The sequence below is a fragment of the Momordica charantia genome (assembly GCF_013281855.1).
Source record: "Momordica charantia cultivar OHB3-1 chromosome 1 unlocalized genomic scaffold, Mcharantia_2.0 BLBB01000001.1, whole genome shotgun sequence".
Taxonomy (NCBI): Eukaryota; Viridiplantae; Streptophyta; class Magnoliopsida; order Cucurbitales; family Cucurbitaceae; genus Momordica; species Momordica charantia.
In genome coordinates, this window is record NW_028275157.1 from 18,320,364 (window position 1) to 18,347,709 (window position 27,346).

Sequence of the window (27,346 nt, forward strand, 5' to 3'; positions counted from 1 at the left end):
TTTTACTAATATACACATAATATTAATTATAAATTATTTTTAATTATTAAAAAATAGAAAAATATTTATTTGTTTATTTAGATACTTATTTTTTTTAATTTATCTAATTTTTACATAAATATCTTAGAATATTTCTATGAAATTGAAATCTACACGCGTGGATCACTTTGATTTTGAGTCAAATACTCAGGTCCATGAAAGGGACCCACTTAAGAAAGCTTCTTCACCGTCCATGGGGAATGGCCATCCATCAGTCATCACAAACATATTCACCAACGCCTTATATAAACAACCAGAAATTCCATTGCAAAGAGAGATGCCAAACCAATCCTCTTTTTTTTTTTTCCTTTAATTTTCCTTTTCTTTTGCTCTAAATTCTCCGGCGAATGGCGAAGATGAGGACCCCCTCCTTGGTTCTAATCATTATGCTAATGGCCGCCGCCGCCGCACACTCCCTTCTTCTTGTAGATTGCAGACCGCTCCCATCCGAAACAACAGAGCGCCACCGTGCTGATCAAACGCCGCAAACTGCACCATCGCCACCCAGTGATTCTGCCAGCCGTACGACCGAAGACGGCGGCGGCGGCGGCGGCGGTGGCGTATTCTTTACGTTGGCTTCGGGACCAAGCAGGAAGGGCGCTGGCCATTAAGTCAACAGATTCTTTGCCCATTTGATATTTGCCAAATCCATTTGTCGGCTTTATTGTTTTTGGGCTTATATGTACATGCAATTTTCATATTGTAGAGACTTTTTTTCCCTCATAAAAGAATTAAATCTCATTTTGGTCCGACTTTTCAGGATGCCTATATTAGTTTTAATTTTCATTTAAAAAGTATTTATTTTGGTGCAAGAACTTTTAAGTATATCTTAGTCTAGTTATTTTCATAAAATAATTATTTTTTTATAACCAAATACATCCATGTCATAGGTTTATTATACACGTACTTGAAGTCACGTTATCAATTGTAAAAAAAAAGTTCATTTCAAAAACGAAATTAAGGTAAAGGTAGACAAAAATGGTTTTCTCTTCTTTTAATTCATGGACAAAAGCAAATCTTTTAATATAAAAGGGACCAAAAGGGATCAGTATAATAGTAATTTTGAAAGTTGTAATGCTAGAATATGATTTAAACTTCTTTTTTAAATAAAAAAGTACTAATTTAGATAGATTATGCTCAATTTAGTATTTTAAAATTTAATTAGTGAATTTTGAATTATATTTCAAATTATTTAAATTTTGAGGTTAAAAGACATTAAAACGTTGATACACAATATATGTCTATTACATTAGTTTTAATTGATATATGTCTATCACATTAGTTTAATTGAGTCCACATAGTGAATTGGCACGTTATGTTGATATTTAATTAACATGATTAACAATGTAAACTAAATAGAAATATAGTTCAAAATTGATAGATGTAATCTAAAAATTAAAACGGAAAGATTAGTCTATAATTTCATCTTCCACTTCCTTAATATAGTAAACATTTTAAAATTAAAAAAAATATTGTAAGGCAATAACAAAGTTAATATATATATATATATATATATATATATATATATTAATTATTAGTCTGCTCAATCAATTATAAATTATTTTGTTCCAACCAATAATTCAACAGTTAAGATATTTTACTACTTCTCTAGAGGTTGAACATGTTAAATTCAAAATATTCTCGTTATTAATATCATTCAAAACTGTTGACATAATTTATCCATGGATATACTAATTTTTTTTCTTTGAGTTCGGTTAGGGTTTGGGAGATCAAATCATCAATTTTTTAGATGGTATTAAGGTAGCTTATCTCGTTGAACTATATTGAATTGGCAGATATATTTTAGTTGAGTTCACGTGTGTTATAGATGATTAGATACAAAGTAGATTATAATTAGGAGAGTTGTATGCAGTGGCTTTTTTTTTTGTGATTAATACTTTTCTTTCATGCCATACTTCTACCTTTGATTTCTGTCATTATCGCATTAAAGGACGTAATAATCTAATTAAATAAGTTTTAGTTCAATTTACATGATGCAGTAGATAATCAAATATATAAGAGATCTTCTACATGATGTAGTTCAATTTTAAAGACAATTTTCTTCGTAACATATCCAGACAATTGAATCTTGTCGTAAAATGGACATGTAAATGTAATATGACATCAAGACGAAGTTGTTATAATTTCTAAAAGAATTGATTTAGGACAAATTATACTTTTCTTCATCTCAAGGTTTGGATTAATGCTTTATTTGGCCTTATATTTCATAAACTGGACACAGCTTATAATTATAAGCTTTTGGAAAAAGTTTTAAATAGTCCACACTAACACTATGAATTAGCAGTAAATAAATGAGTGTGGACATAGATTTTCTGTACGCAACCAAAAAAGAAAAAGTTAAAATTTCTTTATTAAATTATAAGTTTTTTGTTTTTTTTGGCCGTGCAACTCTTTATTGGAGATATATGTCAATTACTATCGATTTAGTTTATCGACTTTCAATTTTGTATATAATATGTCTTATTTAATATTGTTTTCTAAAATTAACAATTATATAAGACATAAAATTGAAATAGTTTTCTAAATTATTTTGTCGAGTAGAATCATAAGCCTTCAATTTTGAGTCTAATATATATATATAGGTTCATGAGTTCTAAAAAATGTCGAGAATAGATCTATAAAACACAAAATTGAAAACTTTAAAAACCTATTAGGCATTTTTAAAAGTCCAGAGACTTATAATAAAAAAGATTACAAGTTCGAGGACCTCCTTGCATCCACCCCAAGTATATCCTTCAACAAAAATTAAACAGCATAAATTGATACAGTAGAAATCTTTAGTAAAACGACCACCTGATTACGTAGTCCATTTTAGAGATTGGCTACTTACCTATTGAGTGACTTTAGTACTATAGGTTCAAAAAATGTATATTGTATTAATAAAAGGTCAAGTGAATTTAATAATAGAGACATTTATCGACGTTCCAGCTTACCTAGACGCTTTTTAAAGTTAAAAACTAAACTTGTAATTGGACCTAATTTTCTTTTTTTTTTTTTAAGAAAAAATGGACACCCTGTTTCCACTCTCTCCTAAAACATATCAAATGAAACTTTGGTTAGTTTGTCATTGTTTAAATTGCCCAATTAGAAAAAAAAAGGGTAAACTCTAATTTTAATCTTGAGATTTGATCATAACTTTTCTCCAAATACACACACAGACTTACATTATGGATACAAATATACGATCCAAATAAAATAAGCATAAGCTGATACAATTGTCCTTGAAGACACTACAGTCTAAACTACAATAATCAACCATATCAAAATTTCAGAGGACATATTTGGATAAGTCTTCAATGGATACAAATATCAATCTCCCAAGAATCTCACACAGCCCATATAGTAGCCATTTTTCCAGTTTGTGAGAGAATAAATATGTGATCTCCCACCTTCTTTACATCAACAGAAGCCCCATCATAGCAATATTCTTATTTACCTGCCATCAGCTGCCTTCAATAGAGAGAAAACTTCACTGGCAGTTAAGTGAGTGTGAGTGTCCAAATCTTGACTCATATTTGGATCATCCCTCATCATCGAAGAACCGATCGAAGGAAAACGTCGAATGGCTGTCCATGAGACGCTGCCATTGGCATTGGTTTCACTGTCCTCATGAGGCATTCTCGAGTGTGCGCTTTGCTGAAGTTGCAGCTGCAATGCATATTCCAAGTCCCACAGCACGTTTGCCATTGTAGGCCTATCAGCGGCATCATCTTGCAAGCATTTCTCCGCTGTATCACTTAACTTTCTCAAGGAGTTGGGATTGATCTGACCCTCCAATTTGGGGTCAATGATCTCTTCAAGCAACTCCATTTTCTTGCACCTCAATCCCCATTCTGCTAGATTTATCTGCTCTCTTGGAAGCGCTGGATTCAGAGCTGGCCTTGCACATAGAACTTCCAATAGAAGCACGCCGAATGAGTACACATCGGATTTCTCTGTCAGCTGTTGGGTTCGGAAATACTCCGGATCCAAGTACCCGAATGTCCCTTTAATGTCTGTGCTGACGTGAGTTTCATCAACAGGGCCTGCTCTTGAAAGGCCAAAGTCAGAAACTTTAGCAACCAGGTTCTCATCGAGCAAGATGTTAGTGGATTTGACATCGCGGTGAATGATTCCCCCAGCTGAGCCTTTGTGTAGGTAATTCAGGCCTTTGGCTGCACCAATGCAGATTTCAAGCCTTTTCTTCCAAGGCAGAGGAGGCAACTTTGAGTCGTAGAGATGTTCCCTCAAAGTGCCATTCTCCATGAACTCATAAACCAGAATCATCTCCAATCCTTCGTCACAATACCCGATAAACGAAACGAGATGGCGATGGCGAATTCGAGACAAGATCGTGATCTCACTCTCGAACTCGGGAATGCCTTGTCCAGCCCCGGGCTGGCTTCGCTTCACAGCTACTTTCATGCCATTCCTCAGAGTTCCCTTGTAGACTTTCCCAAAACCACCCTCACCAACAAGGAATTTGTGGTTGAAATTGTTGGTGGCAGTTTTGATTTGGGCAAGCGAAAACTTGAGGCCAAGATTCAAGTTAGGGATGGGAGTGCTGCTTGAGGTTCTCTTAGTAAACATGGTGAGAGAGCGGCCAGGTTGTTTAGTTTTTGGGTTCCTTCGTTTCAGACAAAACCAGATTCCACAGCCTAAAATGCAGAGCAACCCAAAAGCCCCAACACCCAAACCCACGAAAAGACCCGAATGTTTGTTCTTCTTTTCCTCAGGATCGCTGATGGGAGGATCGTTGCTACGTTCATCCATGGCTTCCATAATCTCAACCCCATTCAGATAAGCGCTAAACTGTGCAGATTGGCTATGACCCAGAGGACACACACTGACTTTAAGAAACTCACTTCCTCCAGAATCCACCAAGAAATCATGATGAAATGGGATGCTCGCGATCGTATTATCACCTTGAGGAGGGTCAATCATTATACAGTATCTATCGCCTATGTACAAATTGAAGACTAGAAAATGATCAGTGGATTTACCGATGATATCGTAGAAATGAACCCGGAGAAGATGGAGGATATGTTTTCTCAAACCAAAAGACCACGTCATGTTGGAACTTGTAGTCACCTCCTTTGCCGTTCTGTAAACATATTCCGGGGCAAAATATTCGTCACTTGCGTTATTGTAATTGGGTTTCTTGGGATAGGGGATGCTGTTCTCTGCAGCTTCACCAGATAATTAGCGTCGTTAGAATACCATTTCCTCCACAGTTTGTCGTCGGCGGCGGGAATTTCATGACCTCCGACATTCACTCTGTAAATTGTATGTAAAACCAGAGAAGGGAAAATCTTAGACGTACTATTCTTTCCAACGGGGTTAATTTTCAGTACCTCATTCGGGATGACGTTCGGTGGGGTGGGGAACACTTCAATGGCATTTACATACGCAATAGACGAAGATCTGGGTAAAAAATTAATCCGAAATTTTCCTCTGTTTACGCTCAGGAAGAATTCGTTAATAGAAGCAGAATCAGCGGTGACATTTTTTAGAAGGAAGACCCCAGAAGCCGAAACATCGAAATGGGCTGTGGATAATTGGGTAGAAAAATTGGAAGGGGAGAAATGGAGGCGTACAATATGAACAGCATCTTGTTGGATTTCAAATTGGTAAGACGAATTCTGCTTGAAAATCCTCACGGAATCGTACAGAGAAGGAGGGGAATTGTGGAGATGGAAGGGGTTCCCTGAAGTGAATGTGAAAGTATTAGCAGTAGCATTCAAGTCGCCGACGAAAGCCCGGGCGCCGTCGAGGACGTCGTTCCGTGATCCACAGTTGACAAAAAAATACTTATCCGGAGGAGGAGCATAAGAGTAAGACTGGGACAGGGCCTGAACAGAGAGGAGGAGGAGGATGAGACAGAAAATTTTTTCCATGGAAGCAAGAAGAACAGATACTGGACAAGTCCATCCCCCATCCCCAGTTAATTTGTTCAATGGATAATGACATGAAAAGGTAACATTTCGTGGAAAACAGTGAGAAATTGAGGACATGTTTTGTGGTTGCAGTGTATGGAATGTTGATGGAGAAGAAAGTATTTGAAAAAATTATGTTGACTTTTCTGCAGTGTTTCAAGCGTCGACAAAGCCATCTGGTTTCTTCACAATCTCCAGTTCTGTGGATCAAATTAATCCTTGACTTAGACTCCTTCACCCCTTGCTTCACTCTCTCCGACTCTTACCATTTTTAAAATTTTTAAAATGTATTTTTGTTAGTTCAGCATTTTAATTTAGTTTTTAGAATTTATGCTTTAAATACATCTTTTAAAAACTCATCTAAATTTTTAGATAAAAAATATAGGTGTGGTATGATAATTATTTTATTTTTGATTTTCTATAGTTGAAAATTAAGTTGTTAAATACTACTTTACTTTTTTTCGTTCTCAGGATCGACTGGCACATATTTACTTGATTTTTAGTCTATTTATAGACTTGGCTTCGATAGACTTCCAATGACTCTTCGAAAATACAAAAATTACGACGTGTTGTCGTAGATTTTGTTTGAAGTTTGCACCTGCAGGTGGGCTCGACTGATAACTAAAGCAACCAAGATATGATCATTAGTCGGCTTGGCTTATATCTCAGATAGCTGAGGTGTGAGACTATGGTCGACTTGAAATAAAACATGAGTTACGACCATCTCCAGTAGTTCGGTTCAACCTTATCGAAGATCCAAGCTTCAGTTTCCTTCATGGGTGAGTTACTATGTTGACCGATCACTATTGTTCCTATCAAATCTCGACACGTAGTCGGTAAAAAATCACCTCCAACACAAAGTTCCCATGGCAGCAATAGAGTTGTTTTTAATAAACATGAGAATTAAAATTATAATTACAAAGTACAAATATTTAGCTCAACTGCAATAAGCTTATACAAATACAATTGCCTCTGCAGACCCTACAGTAATTTATTATCAACAAAAAAGGGTCTTTTGTGAGAAGGATAAATATGTAATCTCCCTCAATTCATTTCACACCATTCTTTTTTTCTATCTGCCATCACTTGCCTTCATTTGAGAAAAAACCTCACTGGCAGTCAAGTGAGTGTCCAGATCTTGACTCATCATCATATTTGTTGTATCATCCCTCAGAATCGAAGAACCCATCGAAGGAAACCGTTGAATCGCGGTGGACGAGGCGTTGGCATTGGTTACACTGTCCTCATGAGGCATTCTCGGGTGTGCACTTTGCTGAAGCTGCAATGCGTATTCCAAGTCCCACAACACATCCGCCATTGCAGGCCTGTCCGCAGCATCATCTTGCAAGCATTTCTCTACTGTCTCGCTTAGCTTTCTCAACGAGTTGGGATTTATCTGACCCTCCAATTTGGGGTCAATTATCTCCTCCAGCAGCTCCATTTTCTTGCACCTCAATCCCCACTCTGCTAGATTTATTTGCTCTCTTGGCAGCGCTGGATTCAGAGCTGGCCTTGCACATAGAACTTCCAATAGAAGCACGCCGAATGAGTACACATCGGATTTCTCTGTCAGCTGTTGGGTTCGGAAATACTCCGGATCCAAGTACCCGAATGTCCCTTTAATGTCTGTGCTGACGTGAGTTTCATCGAGAGGGCCTGCTCTTGAGAGGCCAAAGTCGGAAACTTTAGCAACCAGGTTCTCGTCGAGCAAGATGTTGGTGGACTTGACATCGCGGTGAATGATTCCCCCGGCTGAGCCTTTGTGAAGGTAATTAAGGCCTCTGGCTGCGCCAATGCAGATTTCAAGCCTTTTCTTCCAAGGCAGAGGAGGCAACTTTGAGTTGTAGAGATGTTCTCTCAAGGTGCCATTCTCCATGAATTCATAAACCAGAATCATTTCCAATCCTTCGTCGCAATACCCGATGAACGAAACGAGATGCCGGTGGCGAATGCGGGACAAGATCGTGATCTCTCTCTCGAACTCGGAAATGCCTTGTCCAGCTCCGGGCTGGCTTCGCTTCACAGCTACTTTCATGCCGTTTCTAAGAATTCCCTTGTAGACTTTACCAAAACCGCCCTCACCAACGAGGAACTTCCTGTTGAAATTGTTTGTGGCGGTTTTGATTTCGGCAAGCGAAAACTTGAGGCCAAGATTCAAGTTAGGAATGGGGGAGCTGCTTGTGGTTCTCTCAGTAAACCTGCTGAGAGTACTCCCTCCAAAACCAGATAATGGAGACCAATTCGAGGGTGTATGTGAACCTTCCTCAGTTTTTGGCTTCCTTCGTTCCACACAAAACCAGATTCCACAGCCTAAAATGCAGACCAACGCAAAAGCCCCAACACCCAAACCCACGAAAAGACCCAAATGTTTGTTCTTCTTTTCCTCAGGATCTCTGATGGGAGGATCGTGGCTAGGCTCATCCATGGCTTCCATAATCTCAGCCCCATTCAGAAAAGCGTTGAACTGTGCAGATTGGTTAAAAGGCAGAGGACCAACACTGACATTAACAAATTCACTATCACCAGAATCCACCAAGAAATCAAAATGATTTGGGAAGTTCGTGCTCGTCGAATCTGAACCTATAGGAGGGTCATTCTTGAATCTATCGCCAATAAACAAATCGAAGACTAGAAAATTATTAGAGGCTAAACCGACGACATCAAAGAAATGAACCCGGAGAAAATGGCGTGTATGTTTTCTGGAATGAAAAGACCACGTGATGTTGAAGAACTTTTGGGTGACGCTGGAATTTATATTCATCTCCGTGGCCGTTCTGTAGACCCAATCGGGCGCAAAATATTTGTCATCTTCGTTCTGGTAATTGGGTGTCGACGGATAAACAGTGCTGTCCTTTGCAGAGCTCGGATTCACCAGATAAGCGTCGTCCAAATCCCATTTTCTCCACAGGTTGTCGCCGTCGGGGGCGATTTCCTGACCTCCCACATTCACTCTGTAAATTGTATGAAAAATCTTAGACACACCTTTTTCGCCGGCGGGGTTAATCACCGGAGCAATATTGGGCAGGAAGAAGCTCGGTGGGGTGGGGAACACTTCAATGGCATTCACAAACGCAATAGATGAAGGTTTCGGCAAAAAATTAATCCGAAATTTCCCTCTGTTTATGCTCAGGAAGAATTCATTAATTGAAGCAGAGTCGTTGGCGACGCTGGTGGCCGTGACATCTTTCAGAAGAAAAACCCCAAGAGCCGAAACATCGAAATGGACTGTGGGTAAGTCGGAAGAAAAATTGAAAGGAGAGATATGAAGGCGTACAATATGAACAGCATCTTCTTCGATTTGAAATTCGTAAAACGAAGCCTGCTTGAAAATCCTGGCGGAGCCGTTCAGAGATGGAGGCGAATTGTCGAGATCAGAGGGATCCCCCGACGAGAACCTGAAAGTACCATCGGAATTAAAGTCGCCGATGAAATTCTGGTTGGCGTTCTCGACGACGGTGGCCCGCGATCCACAGTTGACAAAATACTTCACCGGGGAAGTATAAGACTGAGACAGGACGTGAACAGAGAAGAGGAGGAGACAGAGGAGAGCGCGAGAGAAAAGGGTTTCCATGAAAATGGTGGGTTCCGATCAAATGGGTTTACTTTTGAGTTGCCATTGAAGACGAGAGGAATCGCAGAGAAGAGAGGAGAGGAGATGAACAAGTCCACCGTTGAACGGCCATGTTAAATTAAATGTTCGCCTACCATCTGCAACTTGGCAACAAATAAAGAAGAAGGTGATTAGGGATGATGAAACATCCATTGACAGTGACATAGAGAAAGTAAGAACAATAAATCCAAAGAGGACTTGCTGCAGTCTCTCCATTGGAAAACAGTAGGAAGAGAGGGGTTTTGTGGTTGCGGAGAATGGACGGGTCAATGGGTCTATCCAGGGAAAGAGAGAGACTTTTCAAAAACGGGCTCCACCTTCAAGATATTTGGAATTTGGATGCTGAGTTTTAATTTTATTTGATGGATACAAAATATAAATTGGAGGAGAAATAATTGCAAAAATTAGACCCTGTTCGTGTTGTTTAATTGAGCTCTAACGATTTGCTAATAGAATCCTATGTCCAGTTTAGCGGTAGAGCACATGTGCAGCACTAATTAGTTAAGAACGTAACAACGAAAACACATGAAAATTAGTGAATCGTGAGAAAGAGATTGCTGCACAGAAGATTGTCACCTCGTAGTCCGCTTGCCACGTCAAAAAATCTACTAGAATTTGGTATCAATGTATTTTATAAATTCTAATTACATAAATGTCAAATGCCCGTAAAATTTACACTTTTGTCAATTATTTGGCCCGTTGGAAAGAAGCCCATTTCTAAATTATCAAATTACCCACACGGATATATATAATTATATTAACCATGCAAAAATCTGCACCAAAAAAAAAAACCGTACCAAAATCTAGAAGGAAATATTTCATATAAATATTATATGTTAATTAACAAATTAAGGGGAAGAAAATAATTATATTAAAAACTATATAATAAAGATAACAACTAGTATTAAATTGAGGGCAATTTGAGGATAAAAGAATTAACCAAATCTCCAAATCTAAATTTTAAAATTTTTAAAATGATAGACAATTATTGAACAATTAAGGACAACTTTTGTTTTTTTAATTTATTGCATGGGGATGGGCCTGTAAAACGCCTCAAATCAAACCCAAACTAGAGACATTTATTTTTTTTAGCTTAATCACATATATCCCCTATTCAAATCCCCTCTCACTGTGATTGAACTAAAACAAAATCAATTAGTAAAATTAGAGAGAAACTTTTCAATTTAGTCCATGTTATCCAATTATATCCAATTCTATAATTATATATCAATTAGTTAAGATTTTACTTAACAGGAGGTTTAAATATGTCAGCTTTATACTTAGACATGCAATAAATCATAATTTAAACGTAGCCTCAACAATAATAATTTTGGATCAAATATTTTTTTCTTTTTACTTATTAAAAAATCCAAAATAACTATAGAAAAGCACCAAGACAAATAGACGACATATCATATTGCTAGAAATGTACAACCACAAGAAAACTACCTTAATTCCATTCCATATGATACATAAAACGAGTTATAGAGAACGAAAAGATACACACATCCTTCACCTTTTTTCCCCCCTAGAATTTAGCATTGAAATCCAAATCCAAATCCAAGCATATTTTCAACGAAGAAGTTTGTGGACTATGGGACGAGCTTTGCACATGGCTTCCAAGGGCACTGCCTTGGGCATGGTGACGCCTCTTCCCTCTGTCATGTCCACTTCCTCTTCGCCAGTCCTCTCCCACTCATAGCACTGAATCAGCGCCGCCAGAGCCAACCCCACCACTCGCTGCGCCATCCCCGACCCAGGGCACGCCCTCCGCCCCACTCCGAACGGGAACAGCTTGTGCCCCAGCCCCACCTCACCCGATTCTGACTTCACGTGCCTCTCTGGTTTGAACTGCGTGGGCTCCTCCCATTGGGCCGGATCTCTGTGGATGGCCCACGCGTTAACCAACACGATCGTGTCCCGTGGTATGTGGTAGCCATTGATGGTGCAGTCGTCGGAAGTGAGGTGCGGCACCAGCATCGGAGCGGCTGGGTTCAATCGGAGAGTCTCGAGGATGATTCCTTGGAGATAAGGTAATTTTGAGACGTCTGATTCTTCCACTAGTCGCTCTTGTCCGATTTGCGCGTCCACCTCCTCTCTGGCTTTCTTCAGTACCTCCGGATTGTTGAGCAAATGCGCCACAGCCCATTCAATGGTCACCGCCGATGTGTCAGTTCCGGCCAATAGTAACACCTACACAAAGATTGTCCAAAACAGAGGTTGAGGGATTCGCGAGAGCAAAAAAACTGAATCGAATTGAAAATGAAAATGGAAACAAGTGACTAGTCCAGAAAATTACGAGGATAAATCCTTTGATTATTTGATCTCCATAGTAGGCAGGCTCCGATTCCTGCAGAGAGAGCAAGTGATCGATCATCGTGTTCCTTCCTTCTTCTTTGGTGCTCCGGTGCTCGTCGATCAGCCCCTGCAAGAACGCGTCCATCCGCTTCGCCAATTTCGACACCTTTCTCTCGTAGCCATTAGGGATCCAATTCAGCATCGGAATGAAATCGCCGGGATTCGACACTCCTCCGAGCGATACAATCTGCTTAATCAGCTCTCTGAACGGCCTCGCCTCTTCCTCATCGGTCACGTCGTCTCCGAAATACCTCTTCCCTGCCGCCATTCTCATGGAGATGTTGAACGTCAGTTCCGAAATGGCCGGTTGCATCTCCACTCTGGAGAATCCACTGAGCGAATTCCGCGACAGCTTCCTCAGCAACCGCTCCACTTCGTCCCTCCGGATTCCGGCGAATTTGTTGAGGCGAGACGCGGAGAAGATCTCGATGGCGCCGATTCGGCGGAGGTTGCGCCAGTGGTCGCCGTAGGGAGACGCCACCATCGTGGTGTGGTTGTAGCCAACGTGTTTGCCGACTAGCAAACGAGGACGGTTGGCGAGAACGACGTCGTTCTTGGTGAAGCACTCCTCGACGGTCTCCGGCGACGACACGATGACCACGAGGCGAGATCCGAACCAGAGAGAGATGACTGGACCGTATTTGGCGGAGAGCTTCTGGAAATTTCGGTGGGCGGGGGCTTTGAGATGGTGGAGGTGACCGATGATCGGAAGAGACGGCGGACTCGGCGGGAGGTTTCTGCGAACTCCATTGAATCGACGGAAAGCGAAGAGGATAGAGATGAGAGAAAGAAAAACGTAAAGCAGAGAGTTGCAATCCATTTTTTCCCGACTTGGAATTTGGAACTGAGGATCACGACGGGGATTTATACATGGCACACCCCCATATGCGCAGTATTCTTCCAAGTTTTTAAATTTAATTATTAAAGTTCACAAGAAGATAATTGTATTTTTTTAAAGAAAATGGGCAAAAGAAAAAGTGACCATTTGAATATTCGATCAAAAGATTTGAATCTTGTAATCGCAGTTGTTCTATTAAAAAAAGGAAAAAAAAAACAAAAAAAATATGGAACTTTTAAATTTGAGTAATTTTACTCTGTATTTTCAAAACGTTTAGTTTGATCTATGTGCTTCTAATTTGATAACCATGTTTTCAAATGTTTCCTTATACCATTTTGATCGTTTAATTTTATTTTCAATCTCATTTTTAGTCACGATTCTAACACGAAACTATACCTAATAAATTTCTTAAAAGGTAAATATGACCTTAAATTAAAATATTTACGTTATGTGTAGAATTTTTGTTAAAATCTTAATCATAAAAATTAAAATAGTCACTTTTTAAGAATACGTAAACTAAAACGAATAGCATAAAAGACTATAAAAAAAGAACTAATAATAAATTGATCAAAATAGCATCTTATATTTAGTAAAAGACAGATATTGCAAGACTACTTTTTTATTATTATTTTGGGTTTTTTACCGACCTAGACTTAGCTGAATGTTAAAAAAAAATACTTAAAAGATCAAAACCGATTAGCTCCCACTCTCTGGCTCATTACCACTAAAATTTGACATTTGTTTATTTTTTTAAAAAAATAAAAAGTATCTTTTATATCTGTTTGTTTATTCCTATTTGTCAAAAATCTAATAATAATCTAGATAAGTTGATCGACATGAGTAATTTTTTCAAAATATTATGAGATAATGTTATAATTTGTTGTTACATAGTTTCATTACCTTTTCACATCAATGCACGTTATTGTACTAAGACTTGTTTGTTTATATTTGGACAAAATTTATCTGCTTCGTGGTATATTCACAAATATCTTATAATATTAGTATATCTTTTCGCAACTGGTAAAGAAAAGAAAGGGGAAATTATAAAAATTTGAATCTATTTGCATTTTTGCCCCCTTTGGAGAGTGATCCCATAGAGTTCATAACTGCCTCCAACATCTTTTTCAGCTGAGCCATGCATCTATAGAATTTTTCAATTAAAGTTAAAATTTAACGTGTATTTATAACAGTGTGTTCTTTTCGTCGACTAGAATTTTACTAAATTAGTTAAGGTATATATCTAGACTAAAAACGGTTGATTTAAAATTTAGCTCTACATTTTGTTGTATTGAAAAAGAGTAATATTTCTTTTAATATATTATAACTTGATTTGAATATTAGTGTTTAAAAATTTTTGGTAGACAAGGCTAACCTAAATATTTCTCTCATTCTCCTCTCCGGCAGGGTGAGTGTTTCTTCTCAGTCTTTTAACTGATTTTTCAGGGCGTCTTCTATGTTTTTTTTGTGATTTTTTTTCATTACGCTGTGTAAGGATTCAAGGATAGATGTTAATGGTCTGTTACTTGATTGGATCGAAATAGATGTTGATGGTTTTGTAGCTTTCTTACCGACAAAGCTGGAGACTAGTCTCGCTGCAAAGCTTATGTCGAAGATGACCATTGATGCCCCGAACCGTGCTCAATCTGGCTTGGCAGTTAGGGAACAACTTGATTGTTACAAGTATAGACAAAATCTTTTATGTTTACTTTTAATCATGAGAATGAAAGAAACAGATTTTTGAAGATAGTGCATTGGTTCTTTGATAAGGCTCATGCAAATAATGCCAGATATGGACCATGGATTCAGTTTCTAGGAAGTCCAAGAAATTCCGATTGGCAAGAGTCAGCCCCATCGTTGAAAGGTGATGATGATCTGAAGGAGCAATTTCAGACAGATCGAAATCTCTTACTTGCATATATCTCTGCATTAATGACAGCGAAAATTTGGGGAGGTGGATTGAAATCTTTTGTTTCGAGCACTGTGCCACTCAAGAAAAGTAACGGAAAGTTAGAATTGGCATTAAATACTATTTCGAATGAAATTCCACCAGTTAAGGATTGCTTAGGTACCATGGAAAAAGAATCAGTGAAATAGATTTTTCAGTGTCTTGAGACATGTATTTTTCAAGGGGTTACTCAATTTTCGATTTTGAAAATTAAAAAAGGAAACAATAGTTGTCGTGAGTGGAAAAAGTATGTGAGGTTGGGCTAAAATATTATTTCATCCTGTAGCGAATTATCTCTGAAAAAACAAGTTGGATAATAGATAACCATCAACATTGATGCAGCTTGCAATAATTCACTCGCTGGTATGAATAATGGGGTGTTGATTTTTTATGCTCTTGAAAAAGGTTTCTTGTGCAATGTAGCAAATAATTTTTTTTCAGCTCTTCAGCCTTTTGGAACTCAAAAATTTTTCTAAGTGGAATTTCTCCCTTAACAAAAGTACCTTATTTTACCAAATAAGAAAAAAGAGGCAGAGATTAGTATTTAAAAAGGTGGTTTAAAGATTAGAAAAACAATGTTTTAGCTTCATTTTATTTCATTGATTTTAATTGAATAAATACGTTTCCTTTATCTAAATAATAAATTAACAGAACAATTAATGTGATTCCCTTTTTAAATATGCTAATCATTTAGATAATTGATTAAAACATTCTACATTAGTGTCTTTTTTATTTTATTTAAAATTTCTTGTCGTGGCTGATCCCGGCCCCTCTCATTTAGTGCATGAATAAAACGTGTCAAATCATCACAATTAAGAACAAATTTAAGTGGATCCTCCTAAATTCATTTTCAATAAAATTTAATCTGAGATAGAGGATGAAACTTATAACGTTCTAAGAAATACAAGATATTTTGACCGACATAAATTTAAGTATTATAAAATGTACCCTTATTATCCTTTTTTGACTAGAAAAAAGAAGAAAAGCAATTAAAATTAGGACAAAAATATCTAGGGATTTATAGGGAGTTGTTATATTAATCTTCATTCTAACCAAAGTAGGGCAACTACCCCCAATTAAATGGCAAGACTAATGTTATAATTCGTCTAAAACAGTTCAACACTTCATCCGTTTTTCATATTAGATTCACCATCTATTCCCAATAGCTTGAATTTCAAAATAAAACTTATTTTGGAAAATATATAGGATTTAATTCAATATTATTATAATTGTTAAATGTACATGTTTATTAGTTATGTTTTCATCACTAAGTTTTACAATAAAAAATCATTTTAGTCATTGTATTGATTTCTCAAAACCATTTAATAACTTTTTCAAAAGAAAAAAAATTGCGTAGAGTACTTATTTAATGTGCATTGCACAAATATATAAAAGCTTTGTATAATAGGTTAGATGCGAAGTTTCAAAATAAACATGAATTTACCAACACGAGTATGGTTCAATAGTTAAAACATCTTGCTTATTTTTAGAAGTTGGAGGTTGAATCCGTCAACTTTATATTTGTTGTACTAAAAAATGAACCATAATTTTATTAAATAATTAGTTAAATATATGTTCTAGTCTTTAATTCTTTAAGAACTTCAATTTAATCACTTTTTTAATCAAGTCCTCGCATTAACCAAATATTGAAAGACATACGGTATAGGAAATTAAAATTAACAATTTTATGAGTTAGTCAATTATTGAGTATTCCAACATTTGAACATGTCAATTTTCTACCATAACAACTAATTTGGTCTCCAGTAAATTTATACCTACCAAGTTGTAAAAGTTTCAAATTTTTTAATTTTGTGGCAAGTGGTATATCTATTTCATCAAATTAAAGAATATTAAAGAAGCTGAATACTTTTAACTCAATTATTAAAAGTATATTTTTAATTTGTCAGTTAATTTTAATATATAGTGATAATAAGAATTTAATAATTTTCAATTGAAAATTTTAAAACGTCATTAGAGACGGAAAAATAATTAGCTAATAACTAATTTAAAAAGAAAACTTAACGAGAAGGAGTAAAAGAATTTTTTTATACGAAATTTAAACTTTAAAAAGGAAAGCAGAAATGTAGAACGATTAAAATAAATTAATAAATAAATAACCAGATGAAGCAAAATTGAAGTGAAATTGCATTGAAGATTTGAAGTGAAAGTTAGAGTTTTAGAGCGTCATGGAATACGTAAACGACGAAGGTTTTGGTTGGCTGACGCAAGCAACGACGTCAGCTCACCGTACTGTTCAGTATCTAATCCATTATCTCCGGCTGTCGCTGCCGACATGCAACTCTGTCGGCGGCGCAGCCTCTGCCACTCGTCAGTCATCCTCCACCTTTGGAATTTTCTGTCCTTGCTTGCGTAATAGAATCAAAATGAATTTTCTATTTACAGGGAGTCAGGTGATGGGGACCAGAATATATTAGTCCCAGACAGGTGTTCATAGGCTAAGTTGTCACATTCTCATAATTGAAACGAGTTTGATCACAAAATATCCATCTACTTTGAAGGGTTTGCGTGAAATATCATCCCATCAAATTTCTTCAAATTAATTAATTGAATAATGTGCTACTTAGTAGCAATCATTGGAATTAAGGACGAATAAACCATCATCTAATCCAACACAAAGACTTAAACGGATGCATTAGGTAAATTTAATTCATATATTCGATATCAAACAATTAGAAGCTTAGAATAGGCGAACAAAAAATTATTGTAAAGTAAAAATTCCTAAAAATACTCTCTAAAGCTTAAGTGAATATTGCAACACTCATATCTAATTTAGGATGTAATTTGATGAAATTAAAAGTTTATAATAAAAATTAATACAATTTATTAAATCGAAGGTACAAAGCTGAGTTTTTTTCATGGTTCTATTACATTTAGTAGAGTGGTTTTGAATTTTATCTCATTTTAATATGATATGGAAGGTAGTGAATGCATTATTTCGAAACTCAACCTATGCGTTCTATGATCTCTACCTCCGGCCCCAGTTTGAGATCCCATTCATTGAAATTTTACTATTTTATAATGGATAGTTTTAATTATGTCATGTGATAGTTAATATTTTATGTGACCATGGTGGCTAGGTTTATTATTATTTTTTTTTTCATGATGCTTTTATTTGTAGTTAAAAAAAAGTTTTTGAGACAAATTCTTATTGAATTAGTACAATTGCATGGATGCAGGAAAAAAAAAAGATAAAAAATCCATAGAAAATAACCCCATAAAAAGGAGGGCGATCAATTTATAAAGCCTTAAAATCAATGAACCAATTAAAACTAATTGAAACTGCCAATCCCATCTAAATGTCTACAAATCAATGAACATAATATCACACAGGCAGCATATAAAAATGGCAAAAGTGTAAAAATTATTGTGGAACGCTTCTCAAAAAAGAATTAAAATTAGCTTCACATCCAAATAATACTTAGATATTTAATGGTAAACAACAGTTTTTTACTCACTACCGCACAATTTTAAGGCTTAATAAAGAGAAATAACTTTTATATTTTTCAAAAAATCTAATATCGATAAAATTTTGAGTAATTTTTAAGATGCAGCACCTAAATATTGCTCATGCCAATCAAGTAATACTTAGAATCAATTAACTAGTGGTCAAACCACTTGGAGTGCTTCCAAATAATTATCAACCTATTCCATATATGATATATGATATATATATATATATATATGGTTAACTTTATTATTGTCGTGCATCGCTTTATTTTATATATTGGTCCTATTATAACATATCATATCATACCAAATCCAAATCATTTCCACTTTATACCATCACTATAGTAGATCAATACTTAATTAGATGTTTACTATTAAAGATGGATGTATATTTATTAAAATAAAAAGGTGAAAACATAATTGCAACTTTCTAAAGTTTAAAAACCGATTAAATGTTCAAATCATATCCACTTTACTTTGTCAACATATTAGCTCAATATATTTATGCAAAAAATGGGACGAGGTCAGACCTGGTCAAGAGAGTAAACTCTCTAATGCTCAAACGAGTAAAACAACTCCGACTCAATAGCAAGTTCGAGGAGAAATTCGATACCAGATGTGAAAATGGTGCTCTCTATTTATAGATTGGGGATCCGACAGACATTTCGACCAACGGTTACTTATCTCGGCTGGTAAATCAAACATGCCTGGAAATCCATGAGGCATTCGAATACCTCAACATAGTCTTTTGGATCCTTAGACCCATTATAGGGCTTCATAGTGGACATCTTGAACTTGGCCAGAAATTGTTCATCGAGAATGTCCGAGGTGAATGGTGATTCGCCCATTTCACCATCCTCGAACAAACTTTCTCTCTTCTCGTGCTTTTCATCCAGTCGAACTCTTCCCTCGTGATTACTCCTTCGGATATGATTGGAGTAAACCGAGATTGAGCTTTCTGGTTGGAGTATTCCTGTCAGTAAGAAGGGGAGACATAACACCTCGTAAGGTGGAGTTCCTCTTATTGTCAGCCAATACCTTCCTCAGGTCGCCTTCTTGGTGACTGTAATCGGCACCTCCGTCATCAACCAGGTTCTTGTCATTATTCTTTGGGTGCAGAGGAGGATCTCTAGTCTCACCTTCATTGGTTTACTCCTCTTCCATTTGAATCCGAGATTGAGATCCTATACGATTCGCGCACAACATATTGTTGTACATTTCCTCCATTGTGCGCACTCGGGTGCGCATGTCATGAAGTTCGAGTTGGAGGGTGGCTACAACTTCGGGGCCCACAGCTGGTTGGGAGGGTTTCCGTGCCGCCTTTTTGGAAGTTCCACCTCGACCTCGGTTGGTTTTGCTCTATTCATGGATAAGCAGGAGGAAGTGACAGATGATTGGTGTTACTGTCCTTTGAGTAGATCAAGCTTTTCACGAGAAGAATATAGTATGATTGGTTAAGTCTCCCACCTCGAAAGGTTCAAGATGGACCTTACTCAGATTTTCACCTATGTGGGTATTTCCCAGTCCTCTGAACTTTCTAAAAAGTGATTAAATTAGTAAGATATATAATTTTGAGTGCTTTTGAGTAAAAATTCGTTGACAAAACGTGATAAAAGAAATCTTGTATGATATGAGGTGGCATTGCGAAAACAGGGAAAGTTGAAGAGAGCAGAAAGCAACGTGTCTTGTTGAAGAAGCTTGTGGACAATGGGACGAGCTCTACACATGGCCTCTCCCACTCGAAGGATTGAATCAGCGCCGCAAAAGTGAGGCACATCACCCTCTGCGCCATTCCATACCCAGGACAAGCCCATGTATTCACCAGTACCATAGTCCCACGTTGCCCATCGTACCCGTATATCGTGCCGTCGTTGGGTGCATAATGGGGTAGCAACATCGGAGTGGCGGGAGCCAGACAAAGAGTCTCGAAGATGATCTCTTGAAGATAGGGTAGTTTGGACATGCCTGATTCTTCCAAAAGATGAGACATGGTCCATTCCATTATCCGTGTCGATGTGTCGTATTCCGCCATCAGTATATCTGCAATTCAGTTGTTACTGATAAAAAAATTATACATCTTTTAAGACTAAGAGTTGACATATTTGACGAAATAAATCCAGTTAATAGAGAATGTAACAATAAATGCATCACGATGAGATTAAGAAGATTATTAAATTAATCTAGTTTGCCAAATCAACAAAATAGAATCAGCGTCTTATAACATTAGTCAACCAAAAGTAACTTAACAATAAACTATTTCTCAAACTTGAAAGATCAAAAGTAAAAAGTTTAGGAACCAGATAGACATTTACTCAAAACCTCTTCGACTAAAGACATATTTTTCTATATAAAATATTATATATTATTTTATAAGAATTAGATACATATAAAATTGCAATATAAAGCATAGGTTAGGTAACCAAGCTCCTTCCCCCTTCCATATTTATTGTGCTATAAAAATATATATTAAATCGTTAAATAACTAATGGTATTTTGTTGTCAACCTTAGCATTACTCAACTAATTTAAGTATTTATTTCCGACTAAAAGTTCGTGAATTCAAATCTCCACCTTTACTTTTTATGTACTAAAAAACCAACGTTTGATTAATTAGCTAACCACAAATTTGTCACATAATTAATAATTAACAAAGAAAAAAAGACATCTTAAGAAAAAAATGAATATATACTCACTTGACCGTCATAGGTTGATCGAAGGTAATTAAAAAGACGTCGTTACTTAATAGTAGATGGCTCATTTAGTAATGTTCATCACCTTTCTTATTTCTTGTTTTCAAATTTTATTTAAAAATCCTAAGCATTTTGCAATTAATTATATTTATCGTTTCTCATTATTTGAAAGCATTCTCAAAATTGTATAGAAATTTAAAACAATTAAAACAAATTTCTTATTTCTTATTATCATTTCCAATTTGTTGCAAAACATAAATATAAATATTGTTTGATCATCTTTAAATTAATGTGTATTGATACATACCATTCTATTTAAGTTTCATATTTCTTATTTTCGTCTTCTAAAGGTACTCAATTTCGTTAATGTAGCATTAAATTAGAGGGGCAGTACAAATATGGCAAAAAAAAAAAATTAAAGAAATAACAAATTTAGCATCTACATTTTAGATTTGCAAATATAGCAAAATTTTTAGAAAAAATAGAGGTCCAATAATAAAATGTCAAATTTACCCTCGTATCATTGATATAGCACCGATATATATCTATCTGATATATACTTGATATAAATATGATTTACTATCGATATACAACTGATATATCATTGATATAACTATGATATCTACTCATATAACTTCTTATATGATTATATTATTTACTATTTATTGGTTTACCACTAATATATGTGTAATATATTATTGATATGTCTTTGATATACCACTCATATAATACTGATATATAATTGATTTACTTCTTATATCTATGATATCTACCAATATAACTTCTAATATGATTTGAAACTAATATACGTATGATATAACTATAATTTCTACTGATATAGATTCTTATATGATTATATAATTTACCATTGATTTACCATGCTGATATAACACTTATATATCTATGATATATACTTGATATGTCTTTAATTAACCACTAATATAACTGTGATATCTACTAATATAATTTCTCATATGATTATATCATTTACCACTAATATAACTTTGATGCATCTATGATATATATTTAATATGTCTCTAATTTACCATTGATATAACCATGATATCTACTGATATCTAACATTGATGCATCTGTGATCTACTGATATCTACTGATGTATATCATATATCAGTTACAAATATATTTAATATGTCACTGATATACATCAAATGTACATCATAGATACATCAGATATACATCGGTATATCATTAAAAATATATTTAGTATATCATAAATTAGAGATACTTCAGATGTATATTAGATATATAATATGTATTTTGATGTACATCAGAGATACATCAGGCGTATATTAGAATATATCAGAGATATATCGGACGTATATCAGATGTACATCTATCGGACGTATATCAAATATACATCTATCGGGCATATATCAGATATACATCGGGTATATATAAGATATCATAAGTGTAAAACTGAAATAATAAAAATTCTGAGAATAAAAATTCAAATATTTTACTATATTTGCAAAATATAAAAGTAGTTGACATTTTTGTAAATATGTATAAAAATTTAGTTAACCAGTACAACTTTCCTAAATTAAAATTTAGAGCTCAAATGACACGTGTCTCTTTTCCAATAAAGACAAAAGTCCACCCTATTTTGCTAAGTAATTTGAAACATAACCGATTTTTCTAATTTTTCTTAAACTACCCTACATTTTAAAAAGTCCCTAGTAGACTGAATTTAAAATTAAATAAAAGATATATTATTTTATTGCGTCAACGAGTACAAAAGACGACCAATTATTGAAAAACACCATCAAAATATTAAAGAGAGGATTCAGAGGAAAGTAATACTATTAAATAACTCTCTCAGCGAAGAAGGTTCTCGAGGATGGGACGAGCTCTGCACATGGCCTCCAACGGCACGATCTTGGGCATTGTGGCGCCCATCCCTTCGTTCATGTCCACTTCTTCTTCTCCAACTCTCTCCCACTCGAAGCACTGAATCAGCGCCGCCAAAGTGAGGCCCATCACCCTCTGCGCCATGCCGGACCCGGGACAAGCCCGCCGCCCAACCCCGAACGGCACCAGCCTGTGCACATCCTCTTCGGACTTCTCGTAACGTTCTGGTTTGAAACACGTGGCCTCCTCCCATTCGTTCGGATCTCTGTGTATGGCCCACGCGTTGACCATGACTATTGTGCCACGTGGCACGTCGTATCCACATATCTTGCAGTCGTCGGACGCGAAATGTGGCACCAACATCGGAGCCGCCGGATTCAGCCGCAGAGTCTCGGAGATGATCCCTTGAAGATAGGGCAATTTAGCAACGTCTGATTCTTCCACTAGTCGCTCTTCTCCAATCTGAGTGTCTAGTTCTTCTCTTGCCTTCTTTAGCACTTGAGGATTGTTCAGTAGATGAGACAGGGCCCATTCCATTGTCACCGCCGATGTATCGGTCCCCGCCGTTAGTAACACCTGAAAATCAGTCATTCTCAATTTTTACTGTGATTTTTTAAAAAATTATTTGGGCGTAGAGAAATGTCGAGAAATTGGGGAATTTCAAATACCAGTATAAATCCCTTGATTATTTGGTCCTCGTAGAGCGCAGGATCGGATTCTTGCAGCGAGAGCAGATGATCGATCATGGTGTTCCTTCCAGTTCCCTCTTCCTTCTTTCTCCGGTGTTCGTCGATTAGCCCCTGCAAGAACGTGTCTATCTTCTCCCCAAGCTCAATCAATTTCCTCTCGAAACCGTTGGGAATCCAATTCAGAATCGGAACGAAATCCGCTGGATTCGATACTCCTCCCATCGCCACAAGCTGCTTAACTATCTTCCTGAACTTCCTCGCCTCTTCCTCGTCCGTCACGTCGTCTCCGTAATACCTCTTCCCCGCCGCCATTCTCATCGAGATGTTGAACGTCAGTTCCGAAAACGCCGATTGCATTTCTACTTTCGAGAATCCACGGATGGAATTCCGCGAGAGTTTCCGCAGCAGTCGCTCCACTTCATCCCTCCGGATATCGGCGAATTTGTTGAGGCGAGACGAAGAGAAGACTTCGATGGCGCCGATGCGGCGGAGGTTCCGCCAGTGGTCGCCGTACGGAGCCGCAATCATGGTGGTGAAGTTGTAGGCAAGGTGTTTGGCAATTAGCAAGCGAGGACGGTTGGCGAGGACGACGTCGTTTTTGGTGAAGCACTCCTCCACCGCGGAGGAAGACGATACCACCACCGCGAGGCGAGAGCCGAGGCGGAGAGACATAACAGGACCATATTTGGCGGAAATCTTCTGGAAATTTCTGTAGAGTGGCTTTTTCAAGAGATGGAGGTGGCCGATGACCGGAAGAGAGGGCGGAGCCGGCGGTAAGTTTTTCCGAGCGCCGGCCGATCTTCGGATGAGCTTGAAAGAAAAAGCAAGGAAGAGAAGAGAGAGGGAAGCATAAAGTAGGAAGCTCTGTTCCATGGCGTATTGATTTCTGATTCTGCAGCTTGAGGAGGACCAAAGTGCTGTATATATGGTGAGAAGAAGATCAGCCAATTTTGAAAAGTTTTAATTGCATATGTGAAATTTTGAAAATCAGTTGCGTGGTCGATTTGATTCATAATAATACTTGAGAATTTTCTTTTTCATGTTTGCCCTGTCTATGAGCAGCCAGAGCTTGCACGTATTGGTTGGATTGGGTATCCAGCAAGAAAGAGACTTTTATTTTTCCTTCATTTAATATAAATGCTCTGATGAAAGGGTACAAAAAAAGTTTTCAAGCAATCCACCAAAGTGGATAAAAATTGAAATATTAAAACCAGTGCTAATTGCTAAGTGAAAATCAAAATAGAAACTCAATCAGCCGTTGGATAAAAGTTTGCAATCAGCTTTTGGATTTTTATTTTTTTTTATAAATAATGTATTTACAAAAGTAGGGTCATAAATCACATACCAGACACCCGATTTGGAGTTAATTCGTTCATTCTTCATGCTCAAGGAAAAAAAATTAGAAGTGTAAGAATTGGGGAGTCAGCACCACTACACCAAACAATATATAAGTTATCATTTTCACATTAATATTGTAATAAATACAAAAGTTATTGAGAATCTATGTAACCACTTACTATGTATGCATTTTATGTCACTTCAACTCCCACTATATGACACTGATGACACCCTTAGATTGCGTGGGACGTAAACGGTTTTTTTTTTTTTTTTACTTTGATAAGAAACTAAAATAGTTTAAATATATGCTGTTATTTAATTTATATTTTTTTAATAATTACATTATTTTTTTAGGTTTTTGTTTTTAATAATTAACCCTCACCTTTTTAGATATAAAAAATAATAAATAAATAAAAATAAAAATCCAAAACCAACCCTATAATTGATATAATCAACGATGTAATTTTACAAGCAATTAGTAAAAAAGACATCTTTATTGTTGGCTACAATAAATCATTAAAACAAGTAATAACTAAAAATGCACGTGTAACAACCTATATCTATTATCTATATCTGCATTTTATATTAAAAACGTACCGTTTAAGGAAGAATTAGACTATAATACTTCTTTAGTTTTTTTTATTAATTACAAATCCTATGTAATTTCATTGTTTTGATGTGAAAAGTCTTTTTTTTTTATAATTGAGAGAATAATTATCTTTATACAAATTATTGTGTCAAATACATAAACTATTGTCAATTTAGTTATCATGTCATCCTTATTATAAAGTTACCGGTCTACTAATTATTATCATTATTCTTATAATGAAACAGATAAAAATTCCACATGAAGTATATAAATACAAAATATTGAAATCAACATCTTCGAATTGAATTCCTAGGTTTTTTTTATAACTTATCCTAGAATATAACTATATAAGTCAAATATTCTATTTTAGTAAAAGTTTTAAATATTTTATTCTAATTTCTAAACTTTGTATTGAAACTATTTTATCTTTTATCCTCCATTTTCTAATAACTATTTAATATAAATCGGTCTATCTTTTTAAATTTATATTGAGCCTGTTAACTAAAATGCAATTATATTAAAATATAAAATATAAGCCAATGTAAACATAGGTTAGTGAGGAATATATATCTACTTTCATATATATATTTTTGCAAAAGGATTGAATTCCCTGATGTTATTATTCTAAGGAAAAAAAAAACTATAATGGATGGCATAATTGATTTTCATATTTACAAATTCGTCAGTTAGAAATTTAATTTGTACATATAACAAAGTTTTTTCTCATATATTGTTGATATACATTTTTTAATCATTCATAAAACATATAGCTTGTCTTTGATATAAAGTATATTATTGATATATCTTTCAAGTGATGAGGTATATTGTTGATGTATCAATATAAAATATATCACTTATATATTATTTTCATATCGTTGATAAAATATATCATTAAATGTTGATATAATATATATTGGTATGGATAAGATATGACACTGACATGATTCCCAATCGTATCATGCCATAGCAAAATTGAGGCCTAGTTTGACTTCATCGAGCATAGGAGGAAATGCTACATGTTAGGGGGCGAGCAACCTAATTCGTCCACTTTTCTTGGGTAAAGTTCGCCCAATGAAATATCTGCTGACATTCAGTGGTATGATTCCACATATAAGAGTGTCCTTAATGTCTACAAAAGATCCTTGTCTTAATAGGTAGAGCTTGAATTTTGCGAGGTGCATCTCTCTAAATCACACATCTATAGATAGATGAGTCAAACCCTTTATAAATTAGGTACAAAGTACTTGCACTCAACTCTTGACTCTTCACTTAGTTGATTCGAACTTAATTATAACTAAGTTTTGAAGTGCATGTTGGCCGAGCACCACATTGGTATCAAGTTCATACGTACAAGTACTTCATCGTAGAATAGAAAATCCAATACTCCTAACTTTCATTTCAAAGCCTCTTAGACCAACTGCTCTCACAACGTCACCTTGTCTAAAATTCAGCAACAACATATGACACTGATATGTTATTTTTGCATCATCGTAATAATGATATACCAAAATGAATTACAATTGTATATATCTTTTTTATATAATTTTTAAAGCTCATCATTGATATATCAATATAAAATATACCACTTGTATACTATTTTTGTATAATTGATAATGTAAATCACTGATATATGTAATATGAAATATAATATATGAATCGTAACATTTGTGCTATTTTTACAAATATTTCATGATGTGACAAATTTACTATTATTAACTACATCTTGCTATTTCCACATCACAAAGGCCACTAAAAAACCTATCAAAATATGAGAAACCAAACATTAAAATAGGACATAAATCATAAATGTATATTTTTTGAAAAAATTACGAAAATTCATTTGGCAGTCACGGGCTCCCAGCCGTTAGATGACAGATCGGCATCGTGGCCGTATGTCATTGGACGGTCATCTAAGCAGGACGCAGCAGCGTAAATGTGTTGACAGTTCTCGTTAACGCGACATTAAACCGGGTTTGCT

General features: G+C 35.8%; 3 protein-coding genes and 2 pseudogenes across 3 annotated transcripts; all 5 read right to left on the reverse strand.

The window, feature by feature from the left end:
* Positions 1-3,160: 3,160 nt before the first annotated feature.
* LOC148213376 (putative receptor-like protein kinase At5g24010 pseudogene) lies at positions 3,161-5,112 on the reverse strand (annotated as a pseudogene).
* A 14-nt stretch (positions 5,113-5,126) lies between these two features.
* LOC111005620 (putative receptor-like protein kinase At2g23200) lies at positions 5,127-6,053 on the reverse strand. The gene has a single exon (XM_022277197.2). The coding sequence runs from the start codon at positions 6,051-6,053 to the stop codon at positions 5,127-5,129; it is 927 nt and encodes a 308-aa protein (XP_022132889.2).
* Positions 6,054-6,842: 789 nt separating this feature from the next.
* On the reverse strand, positions 6,843-9,914 carry LOC111005619 (putative receptor-like protein kinase At5g24010 pseudogene; annotated as a pseudogene).
* Positions 9,915-10,978: 1,064 nt separating this feature from the next.
* LOC148213377 (cytochrome P450 81Q32-like) lies at positions 10,979-12,821 on the reverse strand. The gene is made up of 2 exons (XM_088127799.1): positions 11,885-12,821; positions 10,979-11,778 (listed from the first exon to the last, which is right to left on the reverse strand). The coding sequence occupies exons 1-2, from the start codon at positions 12,761-12,763 to the stop codon at positions 11,158-11,160; spliced, it is 1,500 nt and encodes a 499-aa protein (XP_087983925.1). The 5' UTR covers positions 12,764-12,821; the 3' UTR covers positions 10,979-11,157.
* A 9,769-nt stretch (positions 12,822-22,590) lies between these two features.
* Positions 22,591-24,502, reverse strand: LOC111005286 (cytochrome P450 81Q32). Its single transcript, XM_022276737.2, has 2 exons — positions 23,421-24,502; positions 22,591-23,328 (listed from the first exon to the last, which is right to left on the reverse strand). The coding sequence occupies exons 1-2, from the start codon at positions 24,312-24,314 to the stop codon at positions 22,720-22,722; spliced, it is 1,503 nt and encodes a 500-aa protein (XP_022132429.2). The 5' UTR covers positions 24,315-24,502; the 3' UTR covers positions 22,591-22,719.
* Positions 24,503-27,346: the final 2,844 nt, after the last annotated feature.

Coding starts and splice junctions, on each gene's coding strand:
- LOC148213377 (XM_088127799.1), bottom strand. CDS start 12,763: ATGGATTGCAACTCTCTGCTTTACGTTTTTCTTTCTCTCATCTCTATC. Junction 11,779..11,884: donor TAATCAAAGGATTTATCCTC/GTAATTTTCTGG, acceptor ATCTTTGTGTAG/GTGTTACTATTGGCCGGAAC.
- LOC111005620 (XM_022277197.2), bottom strand. CDS start 6,053: ATGTCCTCAATTTCTCACTGTTTTCCACGAAATGTTACCTTTTCATGT.
- LOC111005286 (XM_022276737.2), bottom strand. CDS start 24,314: ATGGAACAGAGCTTCCTACTTTATGCTTCCCTCTCTCTTCTCTTCCTT. Junction 23,329..23,420: donor TAATCAAGGGATTTATACTG/GTATTTGAAATT, acceptor ACTGATTTTCAG/GTGTTACTAACGGCGGGGAC.